A 24,358-nucleotide genomic window follows, 5' to 3' on the forward strand; every position below is an offset into this window, starting at 1 on the left:
TTGACTTTCAACTCAAACAAGAGCTATTCAGTTACCTTAATTAGCACGAAATCACTCAAGCCCATTAATTGAGACAGGAGCAGTTATAGTAGTGCCAATTCCAAGCACCCTTAACAAGTTTTCAATCTGCAAAGTAGAGAACTCTTTTATATAAGGGAAAGAATTGGTGGTATTTCTTGGTAGATTCATTGATATCCAGAATTGTTAGGTCAGAAAATTTTCATATAATCCTCGTATAATGATGAAAGTTTATGAAAACTAAAAAAAAAACAAATTGCACTACGGTAATGAATCGTACCAGTCAACATTTCACGGTTTTAGAAAATTTGTTGCGCGTTACCTTCTTCACCCCTGTATAAAAAAATAACTTGGCGGACCATAATTTATTTTAAGAGTATGCTCATGGAATGCAAGCTGGTGTCTAATTGCTATTAATCAATGGTTAAGCCTGTCTCATAGCACGACTGATCAAATTATAACTCTTGAGTCTGTAAAATGCTCTTGGCTACAATAAAGCCTCCATAAATAGTGCGTTTACACTTCCATAATGTTTTATACCGCGTTCGAACTGATATGAAAGCATAGAGTGAAAATGGTAGTGTCTACTACACCAACATGACGATTATTTCATAGAAAACAATACCAGAAATTCACGCAAAAACAATTTATATTCATTTTTCTCATTTTCTTCCATAATATTTATTTAATTAGAATACATACATACACTAAAAATGACGATGATGAAGAAATATCGGAAGAAAACTTATTGGAAGTGTTGTATGAGAAGCAAAAGAAATTGTTTTATTGCTAGGAATATCCAAAGAAGTGTATAGGAGGAAAAATTGACGAAATATCAAGCGTAGTCCAAACTTTCACTCAAAGAAAGAAGAACGAATTTTATCTGTCAACTTATATCAACGAAAAATGGTTAGGTTAGGTTAGATTAGGTTAAATATAGTTAGATATCACCAAAATTAGATACTTAGAATACATCTGATATCAAATGTCTTGACGAATAAAGAATAAAAAAGAAAAATGCTTTTATTCACTAGAAATCAGTCTCCAAACAATAAACTACTATATGGAATTGAATTTGTCATGTAGGGATGCTTAGCCACAACCTAGATCAAGAAGAAGATTCCTATGAATATAATTATGAAAACTATAGTTTATAATGTGCTGGAAACGATTATGTTATTCATTATGAATTACCCACCCCTTATCATCGCTATTTATAGCCTATAGAAATGATTTTGAAAGTACTTTCGAAAAGACGCCAAAATAGGTTAGTTTTAGTATAAAAAAGGGCTGAATTGTTAAGGTTTTAGTGCCTTGAGGAATCTATTTACACGGAAATCTCTATAGAAACGCTTCCATCTCTTTTAGCTGTAGTTTCTTCGTTTTTATTAACCCTACAGTATCTTCCTAATAGCCTAATATCAGTTTCTACAATGTTCTATATTTTACAAAACAGATATGGTATAAAAAGCTTTTTTTTGCTATTTTATCCAACTAGAGTGCGTCCAGGTACTAGAACTTTGACTGTTTACAGAATAGCCCAGTGCTTTATCGACCGTTTGGTTATAATAAAAACTTTTGTATATAATTGAAATATTTTTTATTCAAACATATGGTTACATAAATTAATGAAGAACCGTTTCACTAGGCAGAATATTCATATATCATTGTAATAACGTGAGACAAGTGAAGAAAGAATCCACTAGAGGTAAAAGACAATCGGTAGTTTCTTTTCCAACCTGTTAGAAAACGTACAAATTCATCGCGTAATGAATATAATGATTAGAGAAACGCTTATCAATTTATCGACATGACATGGCAGTGTCGTTAATAGGGAAATAATACGAAGGAAACAATTATTATATATTTTATGTCAGAATAGAGTTTTGTGACAATGATAGACATGTTTTGAATTGTTATTTTTCCGTTAATAGACTTGATCTGAGGGAATTGCGGTAGCAGCTGGTTCTTCGCACGGTTTGTGAAGCGCTTATTATTATTTCGTCTGAAATTTGACAAAAGAGCATAAATAATCAGATTTTGTGTACGTGATAAGGGGGAAATTAATAAGAAACGGAAAGTTCATAAACTATATTAGTCGTGATGTATTGACTTTAATCAAAAATAGAAAAACGGGTAATACGTTGAACATTCACATGAAACAAATCAAATGCAAAATTTTGATTTTTATGACTAATTATTTTCAACCAAAACAAATATTCTTAGATAATCAAAAATTCAGTATTAATTCTCATTTTCTTTGGATGGCAGCCCTGACGTTATACGAGGATTGTCTTATAAGTTTCCGAACTTGAACTAAAGATGTCATTACTGATCAATAACTAAGCGTTCAAGATGGTCGAACGTTTAATTTCTTTCGTATCGTACAAGTGAGTTGTTGTAAAGGATTTTTTGATATGGGGAAAAATTGAGTATCTTAATGTCAATAAATTGTTTTTGAAAGACAATACGTCTAAGTACCGGTAAAAAGTTTTGCCCATTCTCAAAGCTTATTTCAAAATAATACACTTTTAAGAAATTTCTTTTTCATATTGTCAAGGTAAGGTCAAAACGGTGTCCTACAAACCAAAAATAATAGTGTCCGTTATTTGTTTACTTTGTACGAGAGCATGTTTTGATGATAAGTGATGATAAGTTAAAACTTGCAGGTACCGGTTGATTTGTTTATTATTCTTTAACAGAATTATTTCTTCGATGTTTATGATTGTAGTTTAGTCTTTATGATACGCAAGAACGTACTATGATTTCTAATTTTTGGACCAAGACATCTTTTTGTGGAATTCGTATTGTTTTAAAATGGTTATTGGTTGAAACTATTGGCTGAAACTTGTGCATTAATCACAAGTCATTAACAAACCTCTACGTAGCGTGGACTACGACGTGAAAAAATATGCATTCTATGCATCCACTAGGAGCTTTGGAGATAGAGAACGTTCAGAGCGGCATCGAAAAATCATAATCACTGAATATAATACTCAGCAAGTTTTTTCTGTTTCCTAATCTCAAATTTTCACCTGTAGAAGAGAGATTTTCCCTAAACGAATCCTCGTCTGGTATCCATTCTCCGGCGCAGCTGCATCTTGCATGACATGAGAGATGTTCGCCAGTGATGGATCCATTTGCCCACATAAATCGAGGAATTTCCCGATGACTTTGGCCCGTTACGTGACCCTAAAAAATATACGAGCCCACGACACCTCCGGCATGGATACCTGCCCACACACACCCTATGCAGGTTCAATTCTTCTTCAATGAAGACGTTAGCTTTAAGGTTGCTTCTTTCGATTACAAAATGGAATGCTGGGACTGCGGATCATCCTGACTACATTCGAGGTACAACTCGCCGCACTGCAGATTGGTTTGGCTACTTAAATAACATCAGCGCCACGGTTTATATATTAAATTTAGTTTTTACCGATACCTGTTGTCCAGAACGAGGCGCGTCGGCAACAGAGCCCGTTTTTAAAGAACTTCTGGTACGTTCTTCACACTATTGAACGATTTGGTACCGGCATACGTACGCCTATACAACGTAAAAAAAAACTATTTCTTGAAGCATGAACTTGTATCGGTTATTGCTTCTAAAAAACCGTTTATTCGACGAACATACCGAGACACTCTGTCAGAAGGACGAACATGCTTCGTTTTAATCTTTTTCGACAGTTTTGCCAAACTTATGGGCGTTACCGGACTTATGCGGAAAAATTTTGTTGTAGTAACATGAGGGACTGGATTATGAAAGTTTATTATTTCTCTTGTATTTGTAGCATATTTATTGTTGCATTTTTTTCAGAATCTTGAACGTATCCTTCAGCCAACTTTTACGGTTTTATAGTGCAGACTAAAGTCTATTATAAATGCAGTTATAGCAACTAATAATCAAACTTTCACGACCTATTCCAATTTCATTTAATTCTTCGAATTTTCAGTGTTCTTTTATCCAAGTTTCCAATTAAAAACCTCATTTAAACTGGAGTAGAAATTACAGACGCGATTTGAAAAATAAGGAAATTCGGCTCTTAAACCGAGCTTTCGCTTCAGTCGAATTTTCTATACATTTTTACATACTTTAATGTAGTATCACGCGCACGAATAATTTTTATGCGATTTAAAGATTTGCCATGTCTGAACGTTCTCCGAATCTAATTTCTTCGTTTTAATTGGATTTTTGTTTGTATATAAATTTCGGATTAAAATTAAATTTAAATGACTCGATTCAATGTCCGATTTTTCGGTCGGTAGGAAAAAAATCTCATTTTCTTAATGTTCGCTTTAATTTCTTCCAAGTACTAATAGATATTCGCATTGGCGGAACGTTCATGAATCATTTTAAGGGTCTATAGTCTATTTCAGAAAGGTATACAGTAATAAAATGGGGAATTCCGTCGAGTTTGGCTCAATTTCGGTGTTGGCCATAGGTGTCGGTCTTGAAATATAGTGAAGGGATTCCTTAGGTAGTAGATTATATAGTTACGTTTTGCGTTTAACAGTGTTTATGAATGGATAACAATAGGCTAATTCAATATATTGACCCCAACCCGGGTGGTACTACCTGCACTTGATAAAAAGAAAGAATTTTATAATGAAATCAATGCTAAACTATGAAAGTGGCTTAAATATTCGTTGGGTCACTCTTTGGTCCCTTTGCGTACCTAATGAAGTTTTATTACTTTATACCTTTCTAAAATAAACTATAAATGTCATTATGGCCTGTCATTTCCAATATTGTGCATAGACTGGACCTTTTGCCGAGAAAGTGGCAAAATATTTAAAATGACTTACGATTTTGGACCATTATTCACTTTTAACGACTTCAAAAGAATTGCATAACGTTAACAATGCTTTTTTGTTTGGAAAATAAAATTGTTTTAGATTCTTGAGGTTCAGTCACTTCCCTACATCTTCCAAATACTAGTTGTGAAGGTTTAATACATTACTTTGGGTTGGGTTTCCCATTTCGTCCTTCAGATTCCTACTCTTCTTTCTCTCGCTTAAATCGCTGATCAGTCTTGTGGCGCAGAGCTTCTTGAATTTACCGAGAAACTAGATCCCAGTGGTTCTTTTCCCTTAATATCTTTACTTCGATAGTGTCTCCTTGCACGACTCCAACTTCCCTCTTTACAAGACAACTCAGTCTATCTGAAGTTGATTCAGAATTCCGACAACGAGATGAAGTAAAACTTCTCGAATACTTGGACATCAATAAAAATCACTTCGATAACGTCTGCTGACAGTTGGCCATGCGCAACTTCAACTCCTCGCTGTATAGGAAAGCTTAGTCTATCTGGAGTTGATCCATCAAAGTTAGCTGAAGAATTTCGACAACAAGATGCAGTAAAACTTCTCGAATACTTGGACATCATTAAAACTCACTTCGATAGCGTTTGGTGACAGTTCTCCATGCGCGACTTCAACTCCGCACTGTATCAGAAAACTCGCAATAGAATTCCGAGAACGGAATGCGGTAAATTATTTACATCAATAAAACCACCATGAAATTAAAGCTAAATTAACATTTATGTAAACTACTTTGCTTATCATACAAAAGAGGTTACTGGCTTGCAGATTGGCTACTACTGTTGTACAACTGACAATGTTTATGTCACGAAGAAAGTCTTTAACCAGCAAAATTTCCGTTATAATGAATTTTCTAGCATAATATGCCAATCTTTTAAATCCTACGGCTTAATATTTTTACTTATCGACTGGCTTATTAGCTTCTACAAAAATCGATTAAAGTTTCCAAACATCCACAGGGAGTAGCATGAAAACGCAAATACTTAAACTAAAATTCTGGATGGTAAAGGTATTATATTAATGTAGTTATGATATAACATTTATTTGACAGCTATAAAATGAACTTTATATTTCATTTTCTTCGCTATTTTCTTCTATCTTTTCCTCTGATACATAGTACATACCATAATCGATGCCACAATAATTAGGATGTTTATTTCTAGCTACTTTAATGTAACCGTCTTGTCCCCAATTTATCCCCCACGAATTTTTCATCAACCAGTAATCGTTTCCATTTTCCGTACCGTATCCAACAATCACAACGCAATGATTAGAATGCGGGGAACATTCATTGTGATACCACACACCGCTGCTGTAGAATCTCCATTTAGCTGTAACGTATAAGCATATAGATAAAGGACCGTGCTGTTTAATACCTTCCTTAAGCATTTCGTCACCACCAAATGCAAAGTATGTCGAATTAAAGTCTATGTGGATACTAGGTTTAGTTATATTCCGACAAGGATCTTGTCCTGCAGTATAAGGGTAGTCACTTTCGAGATAAATCCCATGGTCTTGTATAAAATCAGCTGCTTCGTAAGGGCTACCACCTTCGCAGGTGTCATTGGAATAGCAATCAACCACGTTTTGTTCACTTAGAGAAAGTAATTGTCCAGTTTGGATGAAATTGTAACTCTCTAGAGCTGACACCTAAAATACGTAAATAATAGTAGTTAATTCAAACATATTATATATTGTATTTCAATAAGAATAGAATGAAATTTTTTACCGCACTAAATATCCAGCATGAACCGCATTTTCCTTGATCTTTAGCAGGTGTTACAGCACCAAATTCTCTCCAATCAAAATACTCCGAAGAAACGTTGACTAAAGATGATTTGTTCGCTACAATTTCTTCATTGTAATGTACTATATTATCTCCACTTAATTCTGACAAACCATAGATGTCACTAAACTCTTTATCAGTTAAATCAGCGAATCTAGAATAAAAATTTTCCAAAACAAACACATTTTTTAAGAATGAGGGTGTTTCGTTAGTTTCGCTAATTTTATAGTTGCCGTACTGCTACTGATTTAGATAATTTTGTGTCCATTGGTCCTGGATACAATCTAACAACACATCTTTATCAACGATTTACAAGATCTGTCAAAAACATCGCGACTATCCGTGAAAATGTGCAGAAGTCGAAACGAAATGCATTCAAGAAAAGTCACTGTTATAGATTTTAATCTAGTGGCTTTTGGACACCATTTTTCATTAAGACCTACATAAACCAAGATATGCAATACACATTGAACATTTTTGTTGAAAAAATCGATTGAAAAATTCATTTTTACTATTTTTAGATTGTACAGGTTGTCCTTACAAATGTTACGGATTGTTAACCATTGGGGGTAAACCGTCCCTGGCGTTTTTATAACACAGTATAATTTTCACGTCATCTACTCACTCCACAGTCCCGAAAACCCCGTATTTTTAAGAGGTATAACAAAAAATAAGAACTCGCGATGATATCTCGTATATACTCAAATTTGAATCAGAATGTAATACATACCTATTGATATCTTGCAAATACGTTTCTTTCCCTTCTTCGTATCTTTTATTATGATTAAGGATATTAACTAGGTTTTTTTTGAAGATTTTATACCTTTTTTCATCTTCTCCATTCGATTCATATGTTTTATTGAATTCTTCCTGAAAGTACGCATACAAATTATTCAGTTTAGGGAAGCCGAATAGCTTCAGTTACTGCAAACATAGAAAAAAAGTTCAAGAACAATCTCGTCTGTTTAATTTGAAACGATTTGTTTCCTTGAATGTGCTTGAAACGTTTTTTAATTGCTTTCTACACAAAATTTTAACAAAATTCAAGTCGCATGCTTGGGTTAGATGTTTCCAGCAAAATATCTGTAGCTTCCATTTTTTTTTTGATTTTAGCATCTCAAATCCATTAGTCCTAGCTTTATAATGAGTGATATTGCTATTGAATTACTTTTTTGGCAAAGAAAAAATATTAAACGAAAAAGGGCAAATCTTTCCCCAGGTCTTCTGTAGACTTGTCCTCTTCTATCAAACGCAGCATTTGTCTGAGAAGAGAACGGAGCCTCATTGATCATCAGTCCAATTAACGTATTCTCTGGCAAAAGGCAGATAGGTCACTCGGTGGGCTGAGGTAAATTTGGGGCTAGTAGCTGGTGGTTTTGACTCAAGGTTAGCTACATAAAGTATTCTGTCTGTCTGCTAAGCCACTCACAGCCACACCTCGCATTTCTTTGACTTTTTGTTGGACTGAAACAGTAGTGAGGGGACAATTTCTCAGCGATGTGCTGACAATGAATCAGTCATCTCAAAAATGCAATTTTGTGCTCAGTTTTGCGTTGCGATTGCAGTCAATTTTTTTTGCTCACGAGTAAACTTATAATAAGCTGTAATTAGTCAACATGGATCATAATAATTGTATAGGGTAAAAAATAAGGAAAAACTAACCTTGAATCGTTTCCATTCTGCCTTAGGACTGTTATTTTTACTATCACTTAATCCTGTAAGCGTGAAAGTGATGATAGCAAACACTATGAATATGCTAATTTGTTTCATTTTTGTTTTAAAAATTAAGCTGATAACACATTTGAAAGAGTGCACGAGATTAAAGTATTTGCGCAACTGATATAATTATTTTAATCGAGTAAATTGGAAGAATTTAAAAAGAATGACAAACGTAGTAAGTTTTTAATGAGAATGTCTTTTATTCGTATCAAGGGCAAACATTTAGTATAATGAACTCATGTGCTTTTAATAATTGCGTAAGATTAATGTATTAGTCCAGTATTGGAACAAATAAAATCTAAATTTAGCAAAAAATAAAACATTTTCTATTATACCAGGTTTGTCTTGAAAGTTTAGGACATCGATTTGCAGAGTTTAGAGATTCTAAATTCAATTTCAGCCATTTTGGAGTCTAAAATTTCATTTTAAAATCTTATAAGTGAGTCGTTGTGAATATTTTTCTGGAAATATTGGTTTTTAAAGGCAATATGCAAATGAAATAGAAGCTAGAAATTGTGTTCGGTGGCTCTACACTATCATTTATCAACTTTAATGACTACGAGCACTCTAGACAGCCGAAGTTGGTCGAATTTGTGCGAATATCCTACAATAATCAAGCTCAAAAATACAATATAGAATATCCAATGTATAAGTAATTTCACCACAGTCTTAAAAAGTTTCCTCATCATCAAATCCCTTATATTCTCTGTAGAATTTCAAGGCTACGAAATATTGAATCTAACTTCTCGTAGAAATCCCAGAAATCTACGTGTAGCATACGGATGTTCGTCCAGTTGCTGAGAAAATCTCGAGGTGACTATAAACCCGAAATCATTTTTGAATATTAATGTCGTCGAAATTTTGGAACAGAAGAAGTTTTTAAATTGAATTTTCGAATTTTATGTAATAAAATGTATCATCAGGAACTGGACTAAACATATTTCATTTAGGCGTCATAATAAACGACAAAGTGATAATAAAAATAAATATTTCGCTACTAAAGACTTTGTAACCTCTTTTTTGAGTTGCTCCATTACTTTAATAATTCCTTGTAGGTTTGCTCATTATATATTGAATGGAATATTACAATAAATAATACAAAAAATCCATTTTTGTACAAGGAAACATATCGGATTGGACGATAAAGTAGGTACTAACCTCAACCACAAATTTTCTTAGAAAATTAGCATTTGAAGTGTTTGAAAAGTATGTGTGATTTGTATTCTGCATAATTTTAACATTAAATCAAATGTTCAAATTATCCCTATCCTGACCCTACTTAATAAGTATTTTTTTTCTTAAATCATAACTATGAAACATATTCTTAGACTTGAAAGTATGTTGTAAAATAAATATGATTATTTCTTACTCAAACATTGATTTTCAATTGCCTTTGTCTTTCATATTCTTGTATCCATCTAGATTATCATTAGTCCAATATCTTTGGCTGTTATTTTGGAGTGATAGTACACCCTACGCAAATCATAGATGGGCTGCTCGGTTGGCTGGAGTTGATTTGGCTCAAGGTTAGCTGTATAAAGTCTTCTTTTGACTGTCCAGCCACTCACGGCCATTCCTTACATTTCTCTGAGCTCTTATTAAACTTGAAAGCCAGTGAGAGCCCAATTTACCAGCCATGCGCTGACAATGAATCATCTGTCTCGGATGTGCACCATTTTCTTCGGGAACCGCTTCTTCGATGAACGTTACCAGTCTCTTGGTAGCGACGATAAACTCTAGGAACAGAAGACTGACTCATGTTCAGCGTACTGGCTACTTCTCGCTGATTCTGACCTTGTAGCCATAGGGTGACCGCTTGAGCTGCTTTATCTCTTATAACATATTGTTGGAGAGCAATATTTTATACTATTTTGAAGCTAATGCCATAAGCTTCAATATTTTACTGAGAAAAACACAATTCAGGGGTGTCACCTGAGTTAATTTTTATTCTCCAGTGAACTTTTTTTTGTTTTAAAACAGAAATTATAATATTAAGTTATTTTTCAATATTATTTTTTCGAAAATAATAATTTTGCTTTGAAAAATCCCAATTTTCACAGCTAATTGTTTATGTTATCACCTCAAAATTGATGGAAAAAGTTACTGTGCTACAAAAATTTCTTATATGAGCGACCTTTTCATTAGCATCAAGTAATTCTGGCACTAAACTGTCATATATATTTCTCATTAGTAACTTTCCGAGCAAAATATTTCGTTCAAATGAAAAGAGCCACTTCCAAATCATTACATGAGATGAATAAATATTTCTTCTCGGGTTATTAAGTGAAAATTGTGTAAATTAAAATAAATGGAAACTAATTAATATATTTAATATAATACTAATATTATAACATTCAAATTATGTATATTGATTCATTAGTTAAACCACAATAATTGTTATGTCTGTTTCTGGCCACTTTTAAATAACCATCTTCACCCCATTTAGTACCCCAAGAATTTTTTATCAACCAATAATCTTGACCTCTTTCCGTTCCGTAACCAATTAAAAGCATGGCGTGATTGGATATGTCCGAACACCATTTTTCATACCAAATTCCTTCAGTGTATAGTCGCAATCTAGCATCAACATACATACTAACACTAATCGGTCCGTATGTTTCCAATGCTTTTCTCAAATCTTCCTCCGTTCCGTTAATGTAATCGTAAGTGATGAAGTTAATTTTTATTTTCTCCGTAGAGGGTTTACAAGACATCTGTTTGTCTCGATAGGGATACTCGTTTTCCGTACTTACACCATTTTCTTGTACGTAAGTAAGCGTGTCTCCTGGAAATCCTCCTAGACAAGACGTGTTGGAAAAACAGTCGACAACGTTTTGTTCGCTCAGAGATATTAGCTCGCCGGTTTTTCTGAAATTGTACCCTTCCAAAACACCGATCTGAAAAAATTAACGTTGTAGAAAAAGTGATTTTTAACCAGAATGTTATCAAGGGAATTTCCCCTAGCCACAAAACTTCTGTTTATAATATAATAATTCAAATTCTACAAGTATAAAAAACATTCTCGCAAAGAAAAGGTTCTTCTACTACTAATTTACCACTTGAATAACCGTTCGCTGTTAAATCCTAGAGGAAACCATGACATATTACTGAAATATTTCAACGTATAGGCAAGATTTTATGCTGGGAAATTATAAACGATCTGTGAAATAAACGACATTCAAAGACATGAAACCTAAAAAGGAGAAGTTTCAAGAAGATATCAGATGCTGATCACTCCTCGGGTTGACTTGAAATCCAGTTAGAGCAGAATATGACGAACTAATACGACTCGAGGGACCAGAATCAACACGATTAAAGCCCAAGCTATATTCTTCTGGACCAAAAAGAAGTCATCCAAAGATTGATATTTGAGGACTACCTAGATTAAGAAGGCACTACCATAAGAGACCAAAAGAAGCTCCAAACCCAGCAAAATCATCTTGAGGTAAGCAGATAACGTTACTTATTACATCAAGAGCTCCATCCAGAGCTAGAGTAAAGCATAGAGCAAGAAAAGATAGTGAAGAAAACCCAACTTCTAATCGACACCAGAATAAACTACTTCAGTGATCCAAGGACGAGAAAGCAGCTGGACCACGATAAGCAGTAGAAGCAAATAGAAGGAAGAGAACAAAGGAAAAAGAGAGACAAATTAAAGATCTAATATTAAAATCGATAAAAAAATCAGGTAGGAAGAGTGTTTGTTAGCAAGTGGATTAACTATCTAAAGTTGTTTTTAGTTTAAAAAGAAGCAAAAGAGAGTAAGGTGAATGGTACTGCATCTTAGAAAAAAATAGGGAATGGGGTGAAAGTTCTCTTTGGCTGGCATCGTATTTTGAGGGTTGTATGTTGGAAAAAGGCGAGTTTAAACCAGGTATATGTGGACAATGAAGGCACTGCCAATTCCGTATTCCTAGAGAAGATATTGATACAAGCGTTGCTACTTAAGTTTCGAGATAGACAAATAAAAACAAATATTTATAAGTGGATATGGCTTTATTGTTTTTCAAAATATTTTCCATTAAGATAAAAACATGTTTGCATGCTTTTGAGAATTTTTTCCATCCCGATTGAGATATCTTCAAAACATGTAATTTGAACCGCTACTTCTGATGTAGGAAAACGTTGATCTCGAAATTTATTGTTGATTTGCCAAAATAAAAAGGAATCATTGGGTGCCAAACAAGGACTGATCGATCAATTTGATGTTTTGAGTGTTCAAAAACGTTTTTGTTTGAACTGATGTGTGAGGGTTCCCAATTTCGTAGTGGAGAATGATTTATTTTCTGCGATTGGTTTTCCTAATTCTTGCAAATAAATGGTGGTGTACCATTTAGAATTGACCGTTCTACGTTGTTAATGGAACGGTGGCGACATCTCCAGTCATTCCGAAAAAATAGGCGATAATTTTTGTTGAATTTGGTTCGTCTTGGAAGTTGCTGTTTAGTTTAAGATTCATTTGCATAGATCTATTCGTCACGATCCTATAAACGTGATAAGAAGCACTGGGATTGAATTTTCTTAGCATTTCTTCGCACCGATTGACACGAACTGTTTTATGCGGTATCCAACGCTAACAAATCTTGACAGCCAAATGTTCATGAAATATTGAATGTATGCGAGTGGAACTAATGCCCAAGTATGCCTCAATCTCATGGTATGTCACATGGCGATCTGGCAATATCAATTTAGACACAGCATCGCTGTTTTCTGGCACAAGATGATGCTCATCAACAAAAGTCGAAGCGAGTTTATCGGCACACTGCTGTTGGTTTAATCCACGTTGAAAGTGATAGAAAATCATCGCACAAAAATATTTGCGATTTGTGTTTTGTCCGAGATGAATTTTTCAAGTATCTGTAAACAACTCTAATAACACTCGTATGACAACATGTTTTGAGTGCGTTCACACTGAGTACGAACAATGTCAGATTTGACATATTCACATCAGTGTTGCCATATCTCAATGCTCAAATAGCAGCCCTTGTAGGAAAGAGACTAGTTCACAACACTACTGTTTGTTAATTTTGAGCCTTTCTTTTGAATACTTTCTAAATCTGAGCTAGAAAAAGACAATCTAAATCTTTTTCTTCATTTTATGTATGAAAAAATAAAATTAAAAGTAACTTACACCGCTGAATATCCAACAGGATCCACACAACCCTTGATCTTTGACATGTGTAACCGCCCCTCTCTTTCTCCAATCCAAATATACAACAGTTAAATTCCTATCAATTTTTCTTTTATTTTTGAAAATACGATATCTTTTCATCGGTCCGTGTCTTTCTAGTTTATATTTTTTGTTAAATTGTGCTTTAGATAAATCTGCGAAAACCGTGATACCTTTTTTAAAAGTCGTTAAGCCATTTTCAAAACGTCTATTATGATCTTTTATTTCCTTCATATTATTTTTGAAAGCATTAAATCTTTTCCTCTCTTCTGCTTTGTTTTTGTAAGATTTATTGTAGACTAGCTAAAAATAACCACATTAATGGAAAACAAGTTCAATTGTACCAAAAAGTTATTTCTGAAAGCATAAAAAGGAAACCAGGAATCTTATATTTTTAAGCTAATACCAGTTCCATGGAATTTGTCTGATGAAGAAGTTGCAGTGTCACTATTGGAATGAAGTTTAACCAATTCTATGTGGACATTCAAAGTCATGTCAAAGATACGGCCCGCGGGACGCTTCCGGCCTCTGGACCGCGATCAAAATGTGTCACAGAAAAAAGAATCATGTTTTTTATAGCTTTTAGTTTTCATTTGATTCCTCTACGAATGTTTTAAATACTCGTACTCTCAAGTCTAACGATTTTTATTATTAAATTAAATAATTTCAAGGGTGCTTAGACAAGGGAGAGAGAAAGATATAATCTTCCACGCGTTTCGAGTCTTGAACCTTCCTTAACCATATAAAACGAGTGCGCCAGCGCGACATGAGTCAGTTGAGTCGAGTAATCGAAGCGATACGGTTGGAGAAGGATTTTAATTGTACTGCGAAGTGGTGATTGTGAAGGTATTGTACATTTGAAGAAACACTATGATACGAATCAAGTCAAAATTTGATTGTTATACTGAAAAAATAAGAATCGACACATTTTCATCCATAAAATCTAAACTTCAAGGTCAACAATTGAAAGAATATTTGAAAGAATTAGAAAGAAATAATGTACTATTGTATGTATGTACAACTATTGTTGTCAAAGTTATATTAACACAGACAAAATTAATCAATTTTTTTAACTGCTTTTTAGTCTCAGTTGCGTTGTGGTAGATCCACGATAGAAAATTCCAATTATGGTCGATTTTTAGCACAAGTGGCCCTTATTTAGCAAGAAACTTTTACTTATACATGTGATCCTCTAAAATATTAGACTATTGAGAGCCTTTGGACATTTCTTTAGGTACCTAGACTTCAATTAGACATCCACAAGTTATGTAATCACAAAGGAATCCAATGTATCACTTTTTCACCAATGAAATTGATTATACACAGTGTTTATAGAATTTATCAATCCTAGCCTTGGTTTACGAAAAAAAAATGAGTGCTTAATACTGATAGAAGCGTTATATTAATACGCGACTCAGCAAAGATGAATATAGACATCGATTTAATAGTATAATATTATGATAATACGATATGTTACCTTAAATTGTTGCCAGTCGTCTTTAATTCCACAAAAAGCTTCACTGAAGATAGTATAGAATATAAGAAACGCCAGTAAGATTGGTTTCATCGTGAGCGCTATATTATAACTGAACGAAATTTTGAATTTCGTTGGAAAAGTCGCAATATAGTTCGATTAAACATTTAAATCACGACATGCTGAAGTTTATTTTTACCTTTCAGTTTAGTAGTCATATAAAACGCTAAAGGTTACGATTCCACATTTATAAATTTGAAGAGACGAAGTTTACGGTGGAAAAGTAATCAAATGAAGAACATCTTTTATCAATAATTTGATGTCATCATTTGTTCCGATAAAAAAATTGTTTTGCTGGTTTCAGTGATTAGATAGTTTGACGCCAAGTTTGAGATTACATACCAATTGTGAAAAACTATCAGAATTTAATTCTATACTGACTGATTAAATTTTGCTATACAAAATCCATGAATCAAAGTACACGATAAGAGATAAATTGGGCAATTAGTAGTAAAAACCAAAGTTGCGTTTACGACAGCGTTGTGATCATTTTAAACGTTGCCAAATTGTTAATAAAAAATAGAAATTAACAAAAAATGTTATAATGTATACGTTGAAAACGTCTAAATATTTTATACTTATGACATCCGAGGGTTTTATTCTACAATGTTAATTATACTCGGATAGTTTCCCATTGCTTTTCCCATCGCAATGCTGTAAACGATTGAGCCCCTCTGATTTCGCTTGCAATTCTCTGAATATGAGCCGTCTCATGTCGGTACTGACACTGCTGTTTCCAGTACCACCTATATCTAGGAGGCGTTGCTCTATCTGCCACATGGGGAGGCGCTCGGAGGAGGACTAACAACCCCAAGACGATAAAGTAACAATGAAAAGCTACAAAAATTATACGCAGCAAATGAAGAATATGAACTCCTCTTGAATATATCAAAAACAAAATATTTGAATGTTAGCAAAAATCAATAGAAACAGCTCGAGTTGCGTTTAACAACATGAAGAAACTATATACTAGTAAAGATATTTCTTTACAACTAAAATTAGGACTAATCTGGTGCTACATATTTTCTGTTTTCTTCTATTGTGTAGAGGCTTGGGCCACAACCGAGGCTACTTCAAGAGGACTGGAATCTTGGAAATGTGGATATATCAGCGTATTTTGAAAATATTGTGGACGAAGCACATACTAAAATATAAAAAATATCGTCTTTTGCAGTTGATTTTCTAAGGCAAAGTGGGTAGTAAAAGAGTACCCTTTCAGTGGTCCAAATATATGGTATTCGCAGGGTAATAAGTTCGAACGGTAGGGGGCATGTTCTATATAGGCCAGGTATTCAAACATTTCCCCTCCGAATTCTTCAATGCAGCCCCGATTTATTTTAAATTTTGACAGATGATAAGTGTGTATCCAAAAAGCGAGATCTACATGGTGCCGAAGTACGATTTTTCGTCAAAAAAACGCATTTTTCAATAGTTTTTTACGTATAACATTTTATGGAAAAAAGTGTAATGGGCAAAAATGAAACTTATGAAAAAACAAAGAAACTGAGCTATATTTTAGGATCTTAATGTTCTACCTGAAGCAAGTTATAGATACTTGAATAGCTTTTGTCTTACGTAATTGAGCATTTAACCTCAAATAACGGGAAAAGGGTAAATTTTTTAACAAAAAGTCATAGAATACTTTTTAAAGTGCTTCGAAAACCCACTGATAAAAGTCGTTTAGACTGAAGTGAGATACGATGTAAAATAGTTAAAGCTAAAAAAATCGCACTAAAATTGATGCCACTTCATGGAAAATCAAAATTAAATTTAATACTTGTACCAAATACTTTATTTGGATGTTATTCACGACATTTGAGGGTTTGGCTGATTAGAAATGCATAATTTTGAAGAAAATTAGCATTAAATAATATTTTATTTTGGATTTTTCGAACAAAATTTTTTGCTCATTTTTTCTCCATAACCATAAGAGATATAAAAACAAATAAACAATCAAATTAAACCATTTTTTATCACGATTATTTTGTTCTTTTTATTTTTTTTGTAGTATAAGTTATAACGGAGTTATAACCAAATTAACCTGTTACTATAGTGCAAGGATTGCTTATCCACAGCCCTTTGACCCTTTATTAATAAAATGTGGACGGTCTCAAGCTCTTTTTACGTACATAGACTTGTAGCCCTGAAAATTACATTTAAAATGATTTTTTTTAGGATGTGATAGTTTCAAAATTAATGGAGTTACATAAAAACTAAGAATTTGAAATTTTTTTGTTAATTATAGGATATGAAAAAGTTTCAAATTTGGGCTACAGTTACCTGTAGGTACATTTGAGAGTACCAAGAGATGATATACTTATAATCTCGGTAAAGGGGAGGTTCCTAAGGGGTGTCGGTGGGGAATTCAAAATCAAGAAATTAACAGTCATTAAAATTTTTTTTTATTTTTTATCAAAGGGGTGGTTCTTAAGGGTTGACAGGGTATAGACAATTAAAAATTACTTCAAGTAGAGACAAGAAACTTTAATACCAAATAGAGTGCAAAATATAGAAGTGGGCAGTCATTAGATTTATTTTTATTTCATTCTCTACAAAGGGGTAGTTTTTAAGGGTCGAATAATAAAAATTAATAACTAATTAAATTTTATTGAAATGCTATGAATTTTTCACAGTAAAAATGAAATTGCAATGCTTTAAATCGTTAAAAAATTTTTTCCTATATTATTTTCATCAAAAGGGTAGATTTTTATGGATTGATACTTCGAAATATATAAATTTTCTTTTATACAATATGTTAAGATATTTATACTGCATAAACGAAAAACATTTGATTTGAAAAAAGTAGGAAAAACTATAATATTGGTATTTTTCGATAAGGGGTGGTTTTCACCCCTTAAAAAAAATTTGCATATCCTGCGACCATGTAGATCTTGATATGGAGGGTAAGATGGGCTTAATTCTAAATTTTCAGGAAAATTGAAGCTGCATTAAAGAATTCGGAGGTTTGACAGTATTTTGAGCTTGAATGCCTGCACTATAACTCTCATCCCAGTCCTGATAATGTATCGAGCGTGATACTCGTAGTAAGAAGACGGGAGGTATCATGGAGATTATTCATACTTCGTATTGTAATGCTTCATCTTTTTGCGCTATAAGAGGATTTCACGTGATTTCAGAATATTAGAGTAGTGCGCAGCATTTATTACTCAGGAAATCTACGTACAGCACTCCTGTCGGTCCCAGAATATAGAACACGTGACTGTGGACCTGTTGCTTCTTTCTCCTTCTTTCTTCACTATTTAGACGACACTTTGCTTGCAGGAGTATAATAGTTGAACCATGTTACAGCTACAAATTACCAACCATATGAATTTTTGTTCGAAGTTCGGGAACCCATCCGGCCGTTATTACTCTATATTGAAGGTGTTAATGGATGGCAGACTGTACACTATCAATGGTAATGCCGAGTTCCATCAATATTTTCCGAACATTCATCCTACAATCCTCCAACGGCGAATGTTGTAAGGTGTGATGTTGGTTCGTAATTGACGATCATGTGACTAATTTTCGACGGTTTCGCGGCTATATGTGGCCCATTTAAATACAGCAGACCTATTCAGGCACTCACTAATGCCTCTCTACAGCAAAAAACGAAACATGCCACGCCACGCTGTTAGTAAGGTAGGTACCTAGGTAATATATATTCAAGCCGCCATCTTCAAAACATACAGGCGGGCCATCTACAGCAATTGTCTCTTATACAAGGATGTATTGATATTTAGTTAGCATAGACCATTTCCATGCATAAATAAAATATTGCGTTACCATAACAACGAACAATAACTTATTAGAAGTGTCAGTCTTACGCAATAAATTAAAAGATATCCACCGAAATTGGAGTATCGAACCATCATCAAGTACTTGTATTTAAAAGGGTTAAGAGGTAACCAGATTCACGAAGATATGCTTAATACCCTTGGTGATCAATGTCCTTCGTATGCGACCGTGAAAAATTGGACTGCAAGCTTCAAAAGAGGTAAATTTTCCATTGAAGATGATGACTGATCGGAAAGGCCTCTTTCTGTGTCAATCCCCGAAAATATCGATGCAGTTCATGACATGATTTTATCAGACCAACAAATTGGACTGAAACGGATATCTGAAGCACTGAATATTTCATACGAACGCGTTCATCATATAGTTCACGTCAATTTGGACATGATAAAAATTGCTGCAAAATGGATCCTCAAATGTTTGAATGTTAACCAAAAGCGTGCAAGGGAAGAAGCATCGCGTTCGATCTGTGCTCGATTTGAAAACGATGTAGACTTCTTAAACCGAATTGTCACTATGGATGAGACTTGGATACAATTCTACAATCCAGAAACACAGTAACAATCGATGGAATGGCGACACTCTGGTTCTCCAAGACCTAAGAAGTTTCGTGTCCAAAAATCTGCCGGAAAAGTTCTTGCTGCAGTTTTTTGGGATAGAACAATAACTGGAGATTACTATACGACATTACTGACCACTGTACGGAAAAAAATTGAAGAGAAAAGACGCGGAAAGCTATTCAAATGTGTTTTGTTTTACAGGACAACGCCCTTGCACACTAATCTCATGTTGCCATGCAAAAAATTCGTGATTTAGGGTTTGAATTCCTAGAACACTCCCTTTATTCCCTAGATTTGGCTCCGTCCGACTATCATCTCTTTCCTCAACAGAAAAAAAGTTCAAAAGGTCGTAAATTCTCTTCCAACGAGGAGGTAATAAAAGCTGTGGAGGTCTTGTTTGCAGAACAAGAAGAAACATTTTTTTCTAAATATCTAGAGACGTTACAGGTTGGCTGTAATAAATGTATCCAATTGAGAGGAGAATATGTTGAGTAATAAAATATTTTGACATTGAAATTTTGTTTGGTTCTATAGTAGGCTAAGAATTTTTCAATATATCCTTGTATTCTAATCTATCTTCGACACTCCAATAGATTCCGAGACAGATTGCAGATTTGCTGAAGTAGGGAAACCCAGACCCAGACCCTTCTGTGGAATCGCCTGCAGGAATGCAGAAAACACTGGAAATAATAGATACCTCTCATGAACTACCATCAACTAAAGTTGTATTGGAGATATCAATTCAAGTGACAACAATTTACAAATATTAACAGGAGATTTTCCGCTTTAATGTTTACCTGAAGACGCTTATGTTTAGCAGAGAATGCTAGTTTTACAATTCACTTTTGAAGATAGTCGTTAATCGCTGTGTTAACATCTGGAAAATATGCTCGGTAAATTCAAAACATGGATGAGCTACTGCATGGCTGAGTGCGTTACCACCATGCAGAAAAACACCATTTTGGTCACCGAATCATAGTGAGGGATCTACGATTATTAAAATACAAATCTTTTCAAGTTCATGGAGGAACCTTCTAGCCACTTGTTCTTAAACTGGTGACTCTAAGAGGTCGTAAATTCGTTTATAGAAACAATTTGGCATCCCATATACAACTTTACAGCTTGTTAGACTTGTGCAAACCAAGGAAACGTCTGTTTTGTTTGTTATTATTGAAGTCTGACAACTTATATTTATCGTTAAGCATTGTGCACAATATTAGCGTATACAACATTTAACTCTTGTGCAATGAGTTCGAGGTTCATTAGCAACTGATAGCCTATTAATTTTAACAATCACATATTTACTATCAGGACCGGACTGTACAATGTGTATATATACTCGAGATAGAAACAAATTGTAATGTTTTTCTTATTTATTTATAATATTTCTATCGGTGGATGAATTTATAAACACTATATTTCACTTATTCAATTTATTTAAACACCAACACTTGACTTAACTATTAACTTATACAATAATTAGTAGTATTCGCTAATACTTAACTGACTTAAATAGTTTATTTAAATTCACCGGATGGTTTTATATTCCGTTTCCGTTTACCATGACTTTCTAATATAAAATAACTCTGCTAAGCAAACTCGTTTATATACCCAAAACGATTTTCTCAAAAATTCTAGAAAATAAATAAACAAAACGAATGAAAAAAGACATTAGTTCTAAAAGAAACAATGTATACAAATCGCCGCTGTGATAAAAACAAACATCAAATCGTCGCCAAATTCAAGAATTCCATTGCAACCGGACAGACCCGGCTTCACGGCCAATGTCATGGACTTGTTCGTAACAATAATGATATGAAACTATAGTTTTTGGAGTAAAATTAGGATTCAAAATAGAAATTATGTATGGATATGATTTTTTATACCATCCTCTAGAACATTATTTCATTTCTGTATCAATGTATTGTAGTGGAGTGGCCCTCTCACTTATATTGATATTTCTCATTTTTGTTTTCGAAAAAAAAACAATGATTTAATCTGTTATTCAGGTTCTTGATCCTGAATCTTATAGTCGTATTGCTGCAATTGCAGGATTTGTGGCTATTTCTAAAGTAATTTTATGCACAGTAGCATATTCTTCTTATTGAATTACTCAGGCCCGATCCTGCGTATCTGTTCTATTTAAATAAATCTAGTACTACGAAGACAATTAAAAATTATAATAATTGTTTTCCATGTTGTGTATAATTAAACCTCTTGGCATTTTCTCCTTATATAGCAGAGCAATTAATACTTCTTGTGTTATTTATTGGAAGATATTTGATTATAAATTAGCGACATATGGGGTTTATAAATAAGAATACTTATGAAAGCAATTTACTAAGTAATAAGATTTAATTTCTCTTCGAGAAAATTAGCAAATTAGAGTCAAGAAATTGTGTATTTCTATATTTTCATTTTATTTATCATACGCAAATTTGATACTGTATTCATTTGTTGATTCGGTTGAAAATGGGATAAATTGAATTGAATATTGTTGAATTATTATTAAGAATTATTTAGTTACGAGGGACGTTTAAAAGTATATAAAAACAAAGTTGAAATTCGAAAAAGTATAATAACTCCTTGGAATCACAGAAAAAGTTCCATGCTGTTGAAAATTCAATTTAAAGATATGGGAAATTATTAGAACTAATAGTTTTCAGAAATAAAGTCATTTGAGGGGTTATATTTCACTTTAAATTAACTTTCTTTATTCTCACTTAGGCAACATGGCTTCTAAATATATAAATATATTAAAAAAAGACATTCAAGATTCTCTTTTGAGCTAAAAATGACTTTTTTAAGTTTTTATTTTTTAAATATTTTTTTTATTTATTTAGATATTTTTAAATATCTAATTTTGTTTTTTGATGTAACAAATTTTCCGAATCATTGTTTGGTTCGGACAAAAAAGTATAAATTATCATTATATGGCTTTCCTTTCCATTATATCTTTTAAAAATAGCGTTTTCGAAGCATCACCCATAAAAATATGATCTCCTCATTCTAATTCACAAAACATGGCTTCTACATTGTTAATTTTGTCAAAAAAGACTTTTAAGGATTTAATTTAGTCTAAACATGGCTTTAACAAATCCCATTTATTTAGATAGACGCTTTTAAAGTTCTAGTTTTGTGAAAAAACAGTTTCGGACAAAAACAATTTAGCAACTGAACATTTCTCAAAATTTTTCGTGTTTTGCCTAAAAAAACTTTAATGGAATTAATTCCCTCTAAAAATCTTTAGTTCAACTCTTTATTTATCAAAAAAATGGCCTTCTCATTTGGACAAAATGACTTTAAGAACTATTGTTTGTCAACAAATTACTCCTAAGGCTAATTTATTCAACAAAATGCTTTTAAAAGTCTGACAAGCACCTTTTGATGAAGAAATTCACTCAAAAATTGTCTGTTTGATTATATTCTGTATAAAAAATAAATTCTGGTCGAAAGACATCAAATGAGTTTTCAGTCTAATTTTGCCAAAAATGGTTTGTAAAGTATGAAAATTGGTCAAAAAATATAAAAGTGGTTTTTACAAACTCTGATTTGGTTGAAAAACTCTATGCAAAAGTCAAATTTTTTCTAAAAATAGTTTTCCATGTTCACTTTATACAAAAAATGGCTTCCTCTAATCTTGCCAAACACGACTTTTGAATGTATAAAAATTTGTCAACAAGTATAAAAATAGTTTTTACAAAGTCTAATTTGGTCTAAAGACCCATTCGAAGGTAAAATTTTTTATAAAAATAGTTTTTTCATGCTCACGTTATACAAAAAATGGCTTATCCTAGTCCAGTTTCGACAAAAACGGCTTTAAAATGTATAAAAGTTTGTCAAAAAAGTATAAAAAAGGTTTTTACAAAGTATAATTTGATCGAAAACTCTATTCAGAGGTTCAATTTTCAATAAAAATAGCTTTTCCATGTTCACGTTATACAAAAAATGGCTTTTTCAAGACTATTTTTGCCAAAAACGTCTTTTAAATGTAAAAAAATTTGTCAAGAAAGTATAAAAATAGTTTTTACAAAGTCTCACTTGGTCGAACGCCCCATTGAACGGTACATTTTTTTCTAAAAGTAGCTTTACCAAGTCAACGTTATACAAAAAATTACTTCTTCCAGTTTAATTTTGCCAAAAACGACTTTTAAATGTACAAAAATTTGTTAAAAAAGTATAAAAAAAGTTTTGACAAAGTCTAATTGGGCCGAAGAACCCATTCAAAGGTCCAGTTTTTTCTAAAAATAGCTTTTCCATGTGAACGTTATTCAAAAAATGGTTTTTTCAAGTCCAATTTTGTCAAAAACGTTTTTCAAATGTATAAAAATAGTTTTTACAAAGTCTAAGCTGATAGAAATTCTTATTCGAAGGACCAATTTTTTCTAAAAACAGTTTTTCCGTGTCCACATTATACAAAAAATTACTTCTTCTAGTTTAATTTTGCCAAAAACAGCTTTTAAATTTATAAATATTTGTCAAAAAGTATAAAAATCATTTTACAAAGTATAATGTGGTTGAAAACCCCATCCAAAAGTCCAATTTTTCTAAAAATAGTTTTTACTTTATTTGAAAAATAAATTTTCCAGTCCAATTTTGCCAATAACGACTTTTAAATGTATAAAAATTGGTCAAAAAGTATAAAAATGGCTTTCACAAAAGCAAATTTCGTCAAAAAACATTTCTTAACATCCAATCTCGTCCAAATTTATAGAAAAAGACATTTTAGAAGTCGATTTCGTCAAAAAATGGTATCGAATCTCTTCAGAGCGGTTTATGATCCTTTTATTCGTAAGTTATAAACCAAACTGAAGGCAACACACTTTCTAAAATTTTTTAATTGTTTCTCTTTTATTATTATTTCGAAATTCAAGAACTAAACAGCTATTAAATCATCTTCAAACTAAAAGGACCCTTAACCAACACTTCCATGGCACATACTCCTAGGATTCTGTGTA

At 32.9% G+C, this 24,358-nt stretch overlaps 2 protein-coding genes across 2 annotated transcripts; both read right to left on the bottom strand.

Moving 5' to 3' along the window:
* Positions 1–5,830: 5,830 nt before the first annotated feature.
* Positions 5,831–8,554, bottom strand: LOC130892292 (procathepsin L-like). Its single transcript, XM_057797646.1, has 4 exons — positions 8,285–8,554; positions 7,353–7,492; positions 6,566–6,776; positions 5,831–6,486 (listed from the first exon to the last, which is right to left on the bottom strand). Exons 1-4 carry the CDS (start codon positions 8,390–8,392, stop codon positions 5,902–5,904), a joined length of 1,044 nt encoding a protein of 347 aa, XP_057653629.1. The 5' UTR covers positions 8,393–8,554; the 3' UTR covers positions 5,831–5,901.
* A 2,100-nt stretch (positions 8,555–10,654) lies between these two features.
* On the bottom strand, positions 10,655–15,408 carry LOC130892427 (procathepsin L-like). Its single transcript, XM_057797849.1, has 3 exons — positions 14,989–15,408; positions 13,473–13,814; positions 10,655–11,238 (listed from the first exon to the last, which is right to left on the bottom strand). The coding sequence occupies exons 1-3, from the start codon at positions 15,076–15,078 to the stop codon at positions 10,696–10,698; spliced, it is 975 nt and encodes a 324-aa protein (XP_057653832.1). The 5' UTR covers positions 15,079–15,408; the 3' UTR covers positions 10,655–10,695.
* Between the last annotated feature and the right edge of the window lie 8,950 nt (positions 15,409–24,358).

This window comes from Diorhabda carinulata, chromosome 4 (genome assembly GCF_026250575.1).
Source record: "Diorhabda carinulata isolate Delta chromosome 4, icDioCari1.1, whole genome shotgun sequence".
In the NCBI taxonomy this organism is placed as follows: domain Eukaryota; kingdom Metazoa; phylum Arthropoda; class Insecta; order Coleoptera; family Chrysomelidae; genus Diorhabda; species Diorhabda carinulata.